This window comes from Oryctolagus cuniculus, chromosome 19, assembly GCF_964237555.1.
Source record: "Oryctolagus cuniculus chromosome 19, mOryCun1.1, whole genome shotgun sequence".
NCBI classification, from domain to species: domain Eukaryota; kingdom Metazoa; phylum Chordata; class Mammalia; order Lagomorpha; family Leporidae; genus Oryctolagus; species Oryctolagus cuniculus.
The window spans coordinates 34,127,606-34,139,775 of record NC_091450.1 but is presented as its reverse complement, the minus strand read 5'-3'; the positions used below and the strand labels follow the sequence as shown (position 1 = coordinate 34,139,775).

General features: G+C 62.5%; 1 protein-coding gene across 3 annotated transcripts in view; it reads left to right on the top strand.

Annotated features, from left to right (window-relative positions):
• The window catches only part of RAB11FIP3 (RAB11 family interacting protein 3), a 102,028-nt gene extending 89,858 nt beyond the window's left edge, over positions 1-12,170 (top strand). For all 3 annotated transcript variants that reach the window (XM_070064197.1, XM_008252705.3, XM_070064196.1), the window contains 6 exons: positions 3,559-3,699; positions 9,086-9,167; positions 9,744-9,881; positions 9,976-10,131; positions 10,242-10,382; positions 10,452-12,170. In XM_070064197.1, coding sequence (XP_069920298.1) covers positions 3,559-3,699; positions 9,086-9,167; positions 9,744-9,881; positions 9,976-10,131; positions 10,242-10,382; positions 10,452-10,565 — 772 coding nt within the window. In that variant the 3' untranslated portion in view covers positions 10,566-12,170. The remainder of the gene's footprint in view (positions 1-3,558; positions 3,700-9,085; positions 9,168-9,743; positions 9,882-9,975; positions 10,132-10,241; positions 10,383-10,451) is intronic.

Genomic DNA, 12,170 nt, shown 5'->3' with positions numbered 1-12,170 from the left:
CGCTCCGGTGCTCATACCCTGCGTTATCAGGTCAGGCCGCCCTCTGAGCCCTGGGGGTGCAGTGCCTCAAGTGAGAGGCAGAAACAGCACCTCCCTTTAGCAAAGTCAAACAGACTTCCCGTGGAGTGGGCCTGCGGTCCAGGATTCCCTGCTCAGTTGAGGCACCTGCCTCCAGCCCTGGCCGCAGAGCCAGGGGAGGGCCGGGCCATGTTGATGGAAGGCTTTGGGCCACGCTTGCCTTCCCAGGTGCGTTGGCAGAAGCTGGACCGGAGACAGAACAGCCAGCACTCGACCCCGGGCACTCTGAGTGGGGTGCTGGCCTCACAGGCAAGGGCTTAGCCCGCTGGGTGCATTTCCACAGGTGGTCGTTTCTCCAGGTGGTGTGAGGTTTCGTTTTCCCTCTTTGGAAGTCCACACTTGGTGCCTCCCCCCGCTGCCGCCCCAGCCCCAGTTTCGGGGGTCCTGAGTGGTGCTCACCTCCCTCCTGCACAGCAGTGCCGCGCAGCCTCCTTGAGTTAGCTGCGTCTGCGGACCGCACGCCCGCTCTGCGGAGCTGCGAGCAGCCTGCTGCTCCAGCGGCCTGGGGTGGGCTGCCCACACGCCTTCTCGGGTTTGCTCTCATTTCCGGATCCCAGGCCGTCTGTCTTGTTCGCTTGCTGAGAGGAGGCCCCCGATGGGTGCCTGCAAAGAGGTGCGTCTTCCCTTCCCTGCCCCCCCTCCAGTCGGGGTTCAGCTGAGTATAAGATGATGTTGCGTCAGCTGGCACACGGGCTCCGGCTGCCCCCGTGTGTGTTTCTTGCCTGGGATGTTTTCATGAGGCCTTTGTTGTTTTCTGTGTGGTTTACTCAGTTTCCAGCCTTGAAACCTTCAGCTTCAGAAAGATTTCTAGAATTCTATTTCTTAAAAAATTTTACTTATTTGAAAGGCTCAGAGACAGAGATCTCCCACCTGCTGGGTCATTCCTCAAATACCCCTAACAGCCGGGCTGGGCCAGGCCGAAGCCAGGAGCTGGGAAATCAATCCAGGTCTGCCCCACGTGTGCCAGGGCCCAAGTGCTGGAACCCTCACTGCGGGAGTGCAGCTTGGACTCAAACCCAGGCCTTCCACACGGGCTGTGGGGGCCCAGGTGGCGAGCCTGCCCCTGGGGGTAGACTAAGCCCAGACCTACCCCTAGGGGAGCCCTGAGCCCCATGCCTGCCCCTGGGGGTAAACTGAGCCCATGCCTGCCCCTGGGGGTAGACTGAGCCCATGCCTGCCCCTAGGGGTAGACTGAGCCCATGCCTGCCCCTGGGGTAGACACTGAGCCCATGCCTGCCCCTGGGGGTAGACACTGAGCCCATGCCTGCCCCTGGGGGAGCCCTGAGCCCCATGCCTGCCCCTGGGGGTAGACACTGAGCCCATGCCTGCCCCTGGGGGTTAGCCCTGAGCCCCATGCCTGCCCCTGGGGGTAGACACTGAGCCCCATGCCTGCCCTTGGGGGGTAGCCCTGAGCCCCATGCCTGCCCCTGGGGGTAGACACTGAGCCCATGCCTGCCCCTGGGGGTTAGCCCTGAGCCCATGCCTGCCCTTGGGGGGTAGCCCTGAGCCCCATGCCTGCCCCTGGGGGTAGACACTGAGCCCCATGCCTGCCCCTGGTGGGTAGACTGAGCCCATGCCTGCCCCTGGGGGTAGACACTGAGCCCCATGCCTTCCCCTGGGGGAGCCCTGAGCCCCATGCTTGCCCCTGGGGGTAGACACTGAGCCCCATGCTTGCCCCTGGGGGTAGACACTGAGCCCCATGCCTTCCCCTGGGGGTAGCCCTGAGCCCCATGCTTGCCCCTGGGGGTAGACACTGAGCCCCATGCCTTCCCCTGGGGGAGCCCTGAGCCCATGCTTGCCGCTGAGGGGTAGCCCTGAGCCCCATGCCTGCCCCTGGGGGGTAACCCCTGAGCCCCATGCCTGCCGCTGAGGGGTAGACACTGAGCCCATGCCTGCCCCTGAGCCCCATGCCTGCCCCTGGGGGGTAACCCCTGAGCCCATGCCTGCCCCTGAGCCCCATGCCTGCCCCTGTGGGGTAACCCCTGAGCCCATGCCTGCCCCTGGGGGTAGACACTGAGCCCCATGCCTTCCCCTGGGGGAGCCCTGAGCCCCATGCCTGCTGCTGAGGGGTAGCCCTGAGCCCCATGCCTGCCCCTGTGGGTAGACACTGAGCCCCATGCCTGCCCCTGTGGGTAGACACTGAGCCCATGCCTGCCCCTTTGGGTAGACACTGAGCCCATGCCTGCCCCTGGGGGTAGACACTGAGCCCATGCCTGCCCCTGGGGGTAGACACTGAGCCCCATGCCTGCCCCTGGGGGGTAACCCCTGAGCCCCATGCCTGCCCCTGGGGGGTAACCCCGGACCCCATGCCTGCCGCTGGGGTCAGTTGTTTCCAGCCTCTCCTGTGCCTGATCTGCCTTCTCTGAAGCCCTGGGCGTTTTCTCTCGTTTTGTTTATTTTCCTTTTCCAGCTTTGTCTTTGTGCCCTTTCGTCTCCCTGTATGTCCTCATTTTTCTCCTTCAACTCCTTCTATTGAAATTTTAAGTTTTTCTTCCCATAGTTTTAGTTGCTGATGGTTTCTGTTACCTGTCCTCTGTCACAGCTGCTTGCATCTCAGGGGTGTGGGACGTCAGCCCTCTGACGTCCACGTCAGGGCCTCCCCCCTGCTGTCTCCACGTGGAGAGTTTTCTCAGAGTCCTGTCTTTGCTTGCCTTGCGCTTTGTGGCACAGACCTTCCTGCGGCATCTGGTAGCCGTTGCCATCCGTTCGCTCTCTGTGCGGAGAAGGCAAGTTCTGTGTCCAGAGCAGGGCTTGGGGCAGGGCTGTACTGCGTCCCTGGGCGGGGCCTGCAGCCTTTCTCTCGGGGATGACCGGTCCCTGTCTCCTGCCGGTGGTCCGCGGGGGTCTAGGAGAGGGCTCCTGGTCCCTTTCCTGTGTTCTCCCTGACACCTGTGTGGCCTGGAAAGGGCCGGGCTGTAGCCCAGGTTCCTGCTTAGCTGTCCCCTCCCCACAACACCTGGGGCTCCAGTGTGCCTGGCAGCCAGCGCTGGACCGGTCCTGGGTGTAGTGTGCTGTGGCCTCACGCACACCCTCGGGAGACAACCCTGGGCTGATTGTGCTGCCCCAGTCTCAGTCATGGCTGATAGGAGCTGACAGTCTCCACAGTCAGGTTGGACATGCGCTCTCTGCCTCCCAGAGACCCTGAGCCCGGCTGGTTGTGCGTAGTGGCTGTGGGCCGAGCAGCTGTGGACAGGCACTGGTGAGCGAAGGCCTCTGTGTGCACTCCTGTCCACAGGCCTCAAGCAGGCAGGGTCAGGTGGGCAGGGGTGCACGAGGGCAAGTCCTGCCACCCCAGACGCCCCCAGTTGGTAGGGGCTGGGGGCCATTGGAGGGGCATCCCCCTCCTGCCCCTTCCTTCGGGGGGCACAGGCTCTCCAGGTCCTGGATCAGCGTCCAGATGCTGCAGGAGAAAGGCAGGCCTCCACAGCTGGGGCCACAGGCCTTGGAGCCCTGCTCATGCGCTGTGCTCTGCCCTGACAGAGCCAACGCCCTGGAGGAGCAGCTGAAGGAGCAGGAGCTGCGAGCCTGCGAGACGGTCCTGGGGGAGGCCCGGCGGCAGAAGGAGCTGCTGTGCAGGCTGGAGCGAGAGAAGAGCATCGAGATCGAGAACCTGCAGGCCAGGTAGGCCGGGCCGGCGGCAGTGTGCAGGGGTGAAGCGCTCTCAGAAAAGCAAGACGCAGTGAGGAAAGGCCGGCGGCAGTGTGCAGGGGTGAAGTGCTCTCAGAAAAGCAAGACGCAGTGAGGAAAGGCCGGCGGCAGTGTGCAGGGGTGAAGCGCTCTCAGAAAAGCAAGACGCAGCGAGGAAAGGCCGGCGGCAGTGTGCAGGGGTGAAGTGCTCTCAGAAAAGCAAGACGCAGCGAGGAAAGGCCGGCGGCAGTGTGCAGGGGTGAAGCGCTCTCAGAAAAGCAAGACGCAGTGAGGAAAGGCCGGCGGCAGTGTGCAGGGGTGAAGTGCTCTCAGAAAAGCAAGACGCAGCGAGGAAAGGCCGGCGGCAGTGTGCAGGGGTGAAGCGCTCTCAGAAAAGCAAGACGCAGTGAGGAAAGGCCGGCGGCAGTGTGCAGGGGTGAAGTGCTCTCAGAAAAGCAAGACGCAGCGAGGAAAGGCCGGCGGCAGTGTGCAGGGGTGAAGTGCTCTCAGAAAAGCAAGACGCAGTGGGGAAAGGCCGGCGGCAGTGTGCGGGGGTGAAGCGCTCTCAGAAAAGCAAGACGCAGTGGGGAAAGGCCGGCGGCCCCGCTGCCCACACCGGCCCTGTGCAGCGGCCCCAGGCGGGGAAGCCGTTTCTTTAAGGCTATTTCATAGTTGGGGAAAAAAGATTTATTTACTTAGTATTTCTAAAGATTTATTTATTTGAAAGGCAGAGTTACGGGGGCGGGGAATCTCTCATCTGCTAATTCCCTCCCCAAATGGCCTCAACAGCTGGAGCTGAGCCAGTCCAAAGCAAGGAGCCAGGAGCCTCTTCCTGGTCTCCCACATGGGTGCAGCGCCCAAGGACTTGGGTCGTCTTCGGCTGCTTTCCGAGGCCACAGCAGAGAGCTGGATCGGAAGTGGAGCAGCCGGGACTGGGATCAGCCTACCTGCTGCACCACAACGCTCACCTCGTATTTACTTACTGGAAAGACAGAGTGACAGAGAACGGGGTGGGAAGGAGAGGTCTTCCGTCTGCTAGTTCACTCCCCAAGTGGCCACATGGCTAGAGCTGGGCCAGGCTGAAACCAGCAGCCTGGAACCCATTCAGGTGTCTCCGGTGGGTGGCAGGGGCCCATGTGCCTGGGCCATCATCTTCTGCCCTCCCGACACACCGGCGGGGAGCTGGTCCAGAAGCCGAGCATCTGGGACTGGGAGCTGGCGCTCTGATGCGGCTGCGGTGTTGCAGGTGGCTGCTCAACCTGCCCCGCAGCACTGGCCCGCGTGCGCTCTCACCTGAGCCGTACTGCCTGTGGGGTTTAGAGGCTGCCATTTGAGAGAGCTGATGAAAGGGCAGGCTCGTGGGCTGTGTCTCACCAGGTCCTGAAGCTCGGAAGAGCTCCTGGGCATCTTCACAAGTGGGGCCAGGCGGGGGCTGCACACAGGAGCTGCTTCAGGTCTCCTTGCTTGCCGGCAGTGGGCACCATCTCCTGGCACTCACGGGGCCACGGGGCCCAGGACAGTGTCTTCCTTGGCCTTGGCACAGTGCGGTTGAGTGGGTTCAGCACGGAGCTGGCTTCTTGTCAGAGCGTTTTCTCTGGGACTCCCGCCATCGCCCTGGGGCTGTGGGGTGGGGCCGGGTGAGACACCTACCTCCCTTGCTTGCCCTGGCATGGAGGGGCAGGCACGGGAGGGATGGGATGGGTTCTCTCGAGGCCCTCTGGTGTCGCCAGCTTTTCTGATGACTTCCTGAAAGCCCTCCGCACCCAGTCGCCTCCCTGTGTCCTGCGCCCTCTTGGCCCCACAGCTTGCTGGGGTGTTCCTGGGGGCCGCATGGGCCCTGAGAAGCCCATGTGGTGAAGATCCGCTGGGTGCGGCCGTGCTGTTGCAGCCCACCGCCCCTCAGGAGGCCACGTCTGTGGATCCAGAGGCGGAGCGCTGCAGAGTGAGACAGAAGGCCTGGGAGGCTGGTGCCTCAGGGACGGGAGGGGCATGGTTGTCAGCCCCCAGGCTGTGTCGGTCACAGTGGCAGGGCTGAGTCAGCCCAGGAAAAGCTGAGCACTTCTGGGGAGGGCCCAGGGACCCTCAGGGGCAGGTTCCTGAGAGCTGGGGCTGTGGCCTGCTTATGCCCTCAGTGTCAGCGGCCGTGCCCCCGTCTCACGGGAGTCCACTGGCGTGTGATGCTGTCTGTGGTGTGTGAGCCAAGGAAGCCTTCACATAAAGCCGTGTACTGCCCCACATCCCTCCAGAAGGTGTGGGTGAAAGTCCCCAGTCCTGCCCGTGCTGGGAAGAGGGAAGGTGGGAGGACGGCCTCCGCTGTTGGGGCAGCGCAGTGCCTGTGCGGCTGGAGCCCAGTGCCCGTCAGGTGTGAGGGAGACCAGGAGCCGAGCGCCAGGCAGGGAGAAGGAGGGGAGAGATGGCCCAAGTCCCAGGAGGGAGTGTTGCTGGGCTGTGGGAGAGCAAGGCCAGCTTTGTATTTTCTTCTCTGCTCATAAGTTGTTTGAAATTCATAGAACTGGGACAGCGCTGTGGTGTAGTGGGTAAAGCTGCCACCAGCAGTGCCAGCATCCCATAAGGATGCCAGTTTGTGTCCGGCGGCTCCACTTCCCATCCAGCTCTCTGCTATGGCCTAAGGAAAACAGTAGAAGTTGGCCCCAGTCCTTGGGCTTCTGAACCCGCGTGCGAGACCTGGAAGAAGCTCCTGGCTCCTGGCTTCAGAGTGGCCCAACTTCAGCTGTTGTGGCCATTTGGGGAATGAACCAGCAGATGGAAGATTTCTCTCTCTCTCTCTGCTTCTACCTCTGTAACTCTGCCTTTCAAATAATTTTTTTTTAAGATTTATTTATTTATTTGAAAGTAAGAATTACACACAGAGGAGAGGCAGAGAAAGGTCTTCCATCCGATGGTTCACTCCCCAATTGGCCACAACAGCCGGAGCTGCGCCAATCCAAAGCCAGGAGCCAGGAGCTTCTTCCGGGACTCCCACATGGATGGCAGCACGTGGACCATCTTCCACTGCTTTTCCTAGGTGCATGAGCAGGGAGCTGGATTGGAAGTGGAGCAGCTGAGACTTGAACCATTGCCAATATGGGATGCCAGCGTCAGAGTTGGCTTTACCCGCCACACCACAGAGCTGCCTCAACACAATTTGTTTTTCTAGTTGTTTTAAGGGAAAATAACTGGGTAGAGGTGCCTGGATTCTTGAGTTGGAGAGAGAACTGATGAGCCTACTGTGCCCCATTCCTAGCAGGACAGGAGAGAGATTAACAGGCACAGCCGAGCCACATCCCCAAAGCCCCCTGCCCAGCAGTCGGACAGCCCAGAAATACCAGCATCTGCACTTCTCAGGCTCGGAACCAGGCGGCGGCAGCCAGCTGAGGAAGGCTGGTTAGGATGAGGCGCAGACAGGAGGCCTGCTGCCCACACACAGCGGGACTCGTGCTCCCCCGCCCTGAAGAGGGCAGCCACACACAGGAGAGTGGGCACAGCCCAGCCCCCTTGTCCGGCTGACGGCACATCCGGGCTCGAGAGCTCTGACAAGTGCTGGAGACACTTTGTTCCAGGGTGCAGAGGCCAGTGGGGTGTCCTGCAGGGGCGCTCGGCTGGCAGGCCTGCAGAGCAGCAACGGTCCCTGCTGGGTGGAGAGCCCTGCACCCCCCACGCTGGCAGGGCTTCCCCTCTCACATGCGCCCTGTGGGCAAGCTGGGCTGGGTTGGAGGGGCTGGTGGGGTGTGCAGCACAGACTAGCAGAATCTGTCTGAGGGACGTGAGCCCCAGGGACGCCGGGCAACCGAAAGGACTCCAGTCCGGAGCGGGGGCGGTTTGAGCAGTGAACCAGTAATGACCCCACCGGACAGACCCAGAGCAGGTCCTGACTGCCTCAGTCCACAGTGGTCAGCAGCAGTGACCGACACACATGGTGGTGGCTGACACACATGGTGGCTGATGACACACACGGCGGTGGCTGGTGACATACACAGCGGTGGCTGGTGACATACACAGCGGTGGCTGACACACATGGCAGTGACTGATGACACACAGTGGTGACAGACACGGCAGTGGCTGATGACACAGATGGCAGTGACTGACGACACAGCAGCAGCTGATGGACACACACGGCGATGACTGATGACACAGATGGCAGTGACTGACGACACAGCAGCAGCTGATGGACACACACGGCGATGACTGATGACACAGATGGCAGTGACACACACGGTAGTGATGGACGCACAGAGTGGTGACTGACAGAAGTGGTGACTGATACGCACGGTGGGGACAAGGTGCGAGTCTTTCTCACAGAGGACTCCAGTGCTGTCTGGGCACCCCAGGTAGGAGGGGGCTCTGAGACCTGCCTCTCCAGAGAGGGGCCGGGCTCAGGGACCAGGGGCCAACCTCCCGAGGACCTGTGGGCAGGTGGATCATGGCCTCCTGGGGGGACGCCTGGCATACACACCTTGGCCAGGGACCAGGTACCTGCCATGGTGTGATGAGGGGGCCCCTCACCTCCGTGGGCATCTTCCCAGGACCCACCACCCAGCCTGACCACGAGAAAGCCGCAGACAGACCCGACTCGAGGGCCCTTCTACAAAGCCCACCGCCAGGACTGCCCAGCACAGCCAAGGTTGTGAGAAGGTGGCAGCATGCAGGAGCCATGAGGGCCGAGGGCCGTGTGCTGTGTGCCATGTGGCCCCGGTGGTCCTGGCAGCGCTGAAAAGTGCAGAGTGGAGCTTGGTTAATAGTGTCCCAGGAGGGTTTTACGCGATGACAGATGTGACACAGTGATAACCAGTGACAGCTGAGAGGGAGCAGGGCGGCTCCAGGAGGACTCTGCACTCTATCTGTAACTGTAAACCTCAGATTATTCCAGAACCCAAACCTAAAAGCCATAGTGGGCGGTACTGTGGCTCACTTGGCTAATCCTCCACCTGTGGCGCTGGCACCCCAGGTTCTAGTTCCAGTCGGGGCACCAGATTCTGTCCCGGTTGCTCCTCTTCCAGGCCAGCTCTCTGCTTGGCCCGGGAAGGCAGTGGAGGATGGCCCAAGTGCTTGGGCCCTGAACCCCATGGGAGACCAGGAGGAAGCATCTGGCTCCTGGCTTCGGATCAGTGCGGTGCGCCGGCCATAGTGGCCATTTTGGGGGTGAACCAATGGAAGGAAGACCTTTCTCTGTCTCTCTGTCTCTCTCTCATCGTCTAACTCTGCCTGTCCAAAAAAAAAAAAAAAAAAAAAAGCCACAGTGGGTTATAGAAAACATTGGCCTAGAGCACTTGGGTGGCATAAGGACTCTGAAAACTTCTTGGGGTCTCCTTGAGATCCGGGGCCCTCGTGCCCCACGGAGGTGCGTCCCGGGGAGCAGGTCCCAGCCTTGCTCTCGCCCCAGGCTGCAGCAGCTGGATGAGGAGAACAGTGAGCTCCGGTCCTGCACGCCCTGTCTGAAGGCCAGCATCGAGCGCCTGGAGGAGGTGAGGCCAGGTGGGCCCGGCCTCAGCACCACACTTCACGCCAGGGGAGGAGAATGCGCGCGTCAGGGTCTGCGGGCAGGGAGACGACACTGCGCCTTGCTCAGGGCCCAGCTCGGGCCCAGGCTGCCCTTTGCTGGACACTGGGCCCCGCCAAGCCTCTGGCTCTCCCACGAGTCCAGGGGTCACTGCATTCACCAGGGGTCTGCATCCAGGAGGAAGGTCCTTGGAGGCAGAGGCAGCACCACGGGGCTCCCACCCCCCAGCCGTTCCCTGAGCGGTCCCCGTCCCTTCCTCGGCAGCGTCTAGGGAGCCTCCAGGATCGGAGGGTCCCCCACACCCCTTGAGTTTGGCTCCTGAGACCCAGAGGAGCCGGGCCGGCCTGGTCCACATGAACGTCCTTCCCACCCCACCCCCTTCTGAGAACAGCCCTGTGGCTCGTGCGTGTGCACCACAGCCACAGGCGCGTGGACGGCTCAGACAGCGCAGGGCCCCGCCCGTGACCGCGGGCTGGGACGTGGTTGGGGGACAGCCTGCGTGACGTGACAGGTGCCCATGGCAGGTGTTGCGTTCTTGCAGGAGAAGCGCAAGTTGCTGGATGAGATGGAAGAGTTGACTCTGCGGCTCAGGGAGGAGCAGGAGAAGAAGAGGAAGATGGGGGACAAGCTGAGCCACGAGAGGCACCAGTTCCGGAGGGACAAGGAGGCGACCCAGGAGGTGAGCAGGGCCCCGGGCGGCCTGCGCCCGTGCCCCTGGTGGGCACGGAGGTCGCGAGGCTGACGCAGCCCTGCCTCCCTGTGGCTGCCCGCAGCTGATCGAGGACCTGCGCAGGCAGCTGGAGCACCTGCAGCTCTTCAAGCTGGAGGCCGAGCAGCGGCGGGGCCGCAGCAGCAGCGCAGGCCTGCAGGAGTACAACACCCGCGCCCGCGAGAGCGAGCTGGAGCAGGAGGTCCGCAGGCTGAAGCAGGTGCGGCCCGCCCGCCCCGCCCCCGCCCCGCGGAGCTTCCGGAAGGCTGGGGGGGCAGTGGAGGTCCTCGGCCGGGCCCTGTCCGGGCGGTGACACCCGTGTCCCTGCAGGACAACCGCAGTCTGAAGGAGCAGAACGACGAGCTGAACGGGCAGATCATCACGCTGAGCATCCAGGGTGCCAAGAGCCTCTTCGCCACGTCCTTCTCCGAGTCCTTGGCCGCAGAGATCAGCTCCGTCTCCCGCGACGAGGTAGCGCATCCCGCCCTGGGCTCGTGCCCCGGTCCGCGTGCCGCCGGCTGACCCTTGCTCTCCCCACAGCTCATGGAAGCGATTCAGAAGCAGGAGGAGATCAACTTCCGCCTGCAGGACTACATCGACAGGATCATCGTGGCCATCATGGAGACCAACCCGTCCATCCTGGAGGTCAAGTAGGGGCAGGAAGGCCCAGCCTGCGCTGGAGCTGGGACCCCACCAGCACCCTGGAGTGGCCGCGTCGCACCATGGGGACTGAGACCAGCAAGTGCCATGGCCGTCCCAGCCCGGAGCACGCAGGGACCCCTCGTGCAGCTGGGCTGGGGCAAACAGGGCAGTGGGGGAGGGGGAGGCAGGCCAGCCCCCGGGACGGGAGCCTGCAGCAGGTGAGGGTGTGGCTGGGCTGCTGGCGGCTCTGTCCGCGGCGGCTCGCCTGAGAATGCTCCCGTTTCTGGCAGAGGGGTGTGGGGATGGTTTCTCGGGCTGCGGTGAGCCCCTCATGGCAGGCCCCTTCTCCCACTGTCCAACCCTGTGGGTAAGAAAGGAAGAAAACGGGTCCCCGCCCAAGGTGCTGCCACCCGCACCCGCCCCACAAGTGCCCTGATGCAGAGCCACCCAAGCTGGCCACTGCTGGCTGGCGTACGAACCCCTGCGTCCTCGAGTCAGGAGCGGTGGTGTGGGAAGGAAAGGCTGGCGCGGCCGGCACCTGTCGGGTCTGGCCAGGAGCCACAGGCCCCGCCACGCTCCCTCAGGCCGTCACCCGTCGGGTGTGGCCACTTGGGCTCAGCCTTGGCCCCAGGATCCTCCCGGCCACACAGCCATTTGAGTGGCCTGACCGTGGCCGCAGTAACTCTCGGGGGCTCTGACTGTCCTGGGGAGGGCCAGGCAGGAGCCCGTGGGGACCCTGTGCTCTGAAACCAGCGCCCGAGATTCCAGCTGGTGGAACTCACTCCCGGATGGGTGGATACCGCTGGCCCCTCTGGCTCGCTGGTGCAGGTGCTGCTTCTCCACGGATGCGGCCTCGCCCGGCCTCCTGAGTCCACGCTCTCTCCAGGCAAAGGCCACGTTTCCTAGGCCGAGTCCAGAGGTCGTGTTCTCCGGGCTCTCTGACTTAGAACGTTGTCGGGTGGGGAGGAAGCCGGGGCAGGCTCTCCAGGGACGTGTGAAGCGGAGGAGGCCCTGTTCCTGCTGCTGCTGCCGCTGCCTGGTGCCCGCATTACCCCGAGCAGCAGCGGCACCTGCCTGCCCGCCAGCCTCACGCCCAGGAGCTTGTGTGTGTTCCCGGGGAGGCCCCCGCTCGTGTGCACACGTGTGCTGCCCTGTGTCACTCCTTCCGCCCCAGTGTTGTACATTTCGGGGAAAGCCTTGGGTGTAAATCAGTGTAAACTTGGAGGAGAGATTTTTCTATCATGTAGAGTAGGTATTTTTTATAGATTGAAGGTTGACCAATTTTTTAATACTTTCAAGAGAGAAAACTATGTGTATACACATGAAAATATATATATATATGTATGTATATTATATAAATACTGGAGCCCTGCCTTTCTGTGCCAGGCCCCGGCCCTGATGACACGGGCTTGTGTCTGGGTTCTGCTGGCCGCTCGGCAGTGTGTCTGTAAATACAAACTGCCAGGAGACGCGGGCGAGCACAGAGCAAGCACAGCCTGCACCTGCGCCCACTCTACTGCGTGAAAAGTGGCTCCTCCTGCCTGGATGCAGGGCAGTGCCGGCCAGTGCAGCCTCACCGTCGGCCACCACAGATTAAAGCTGTTACTGTGCACCCGA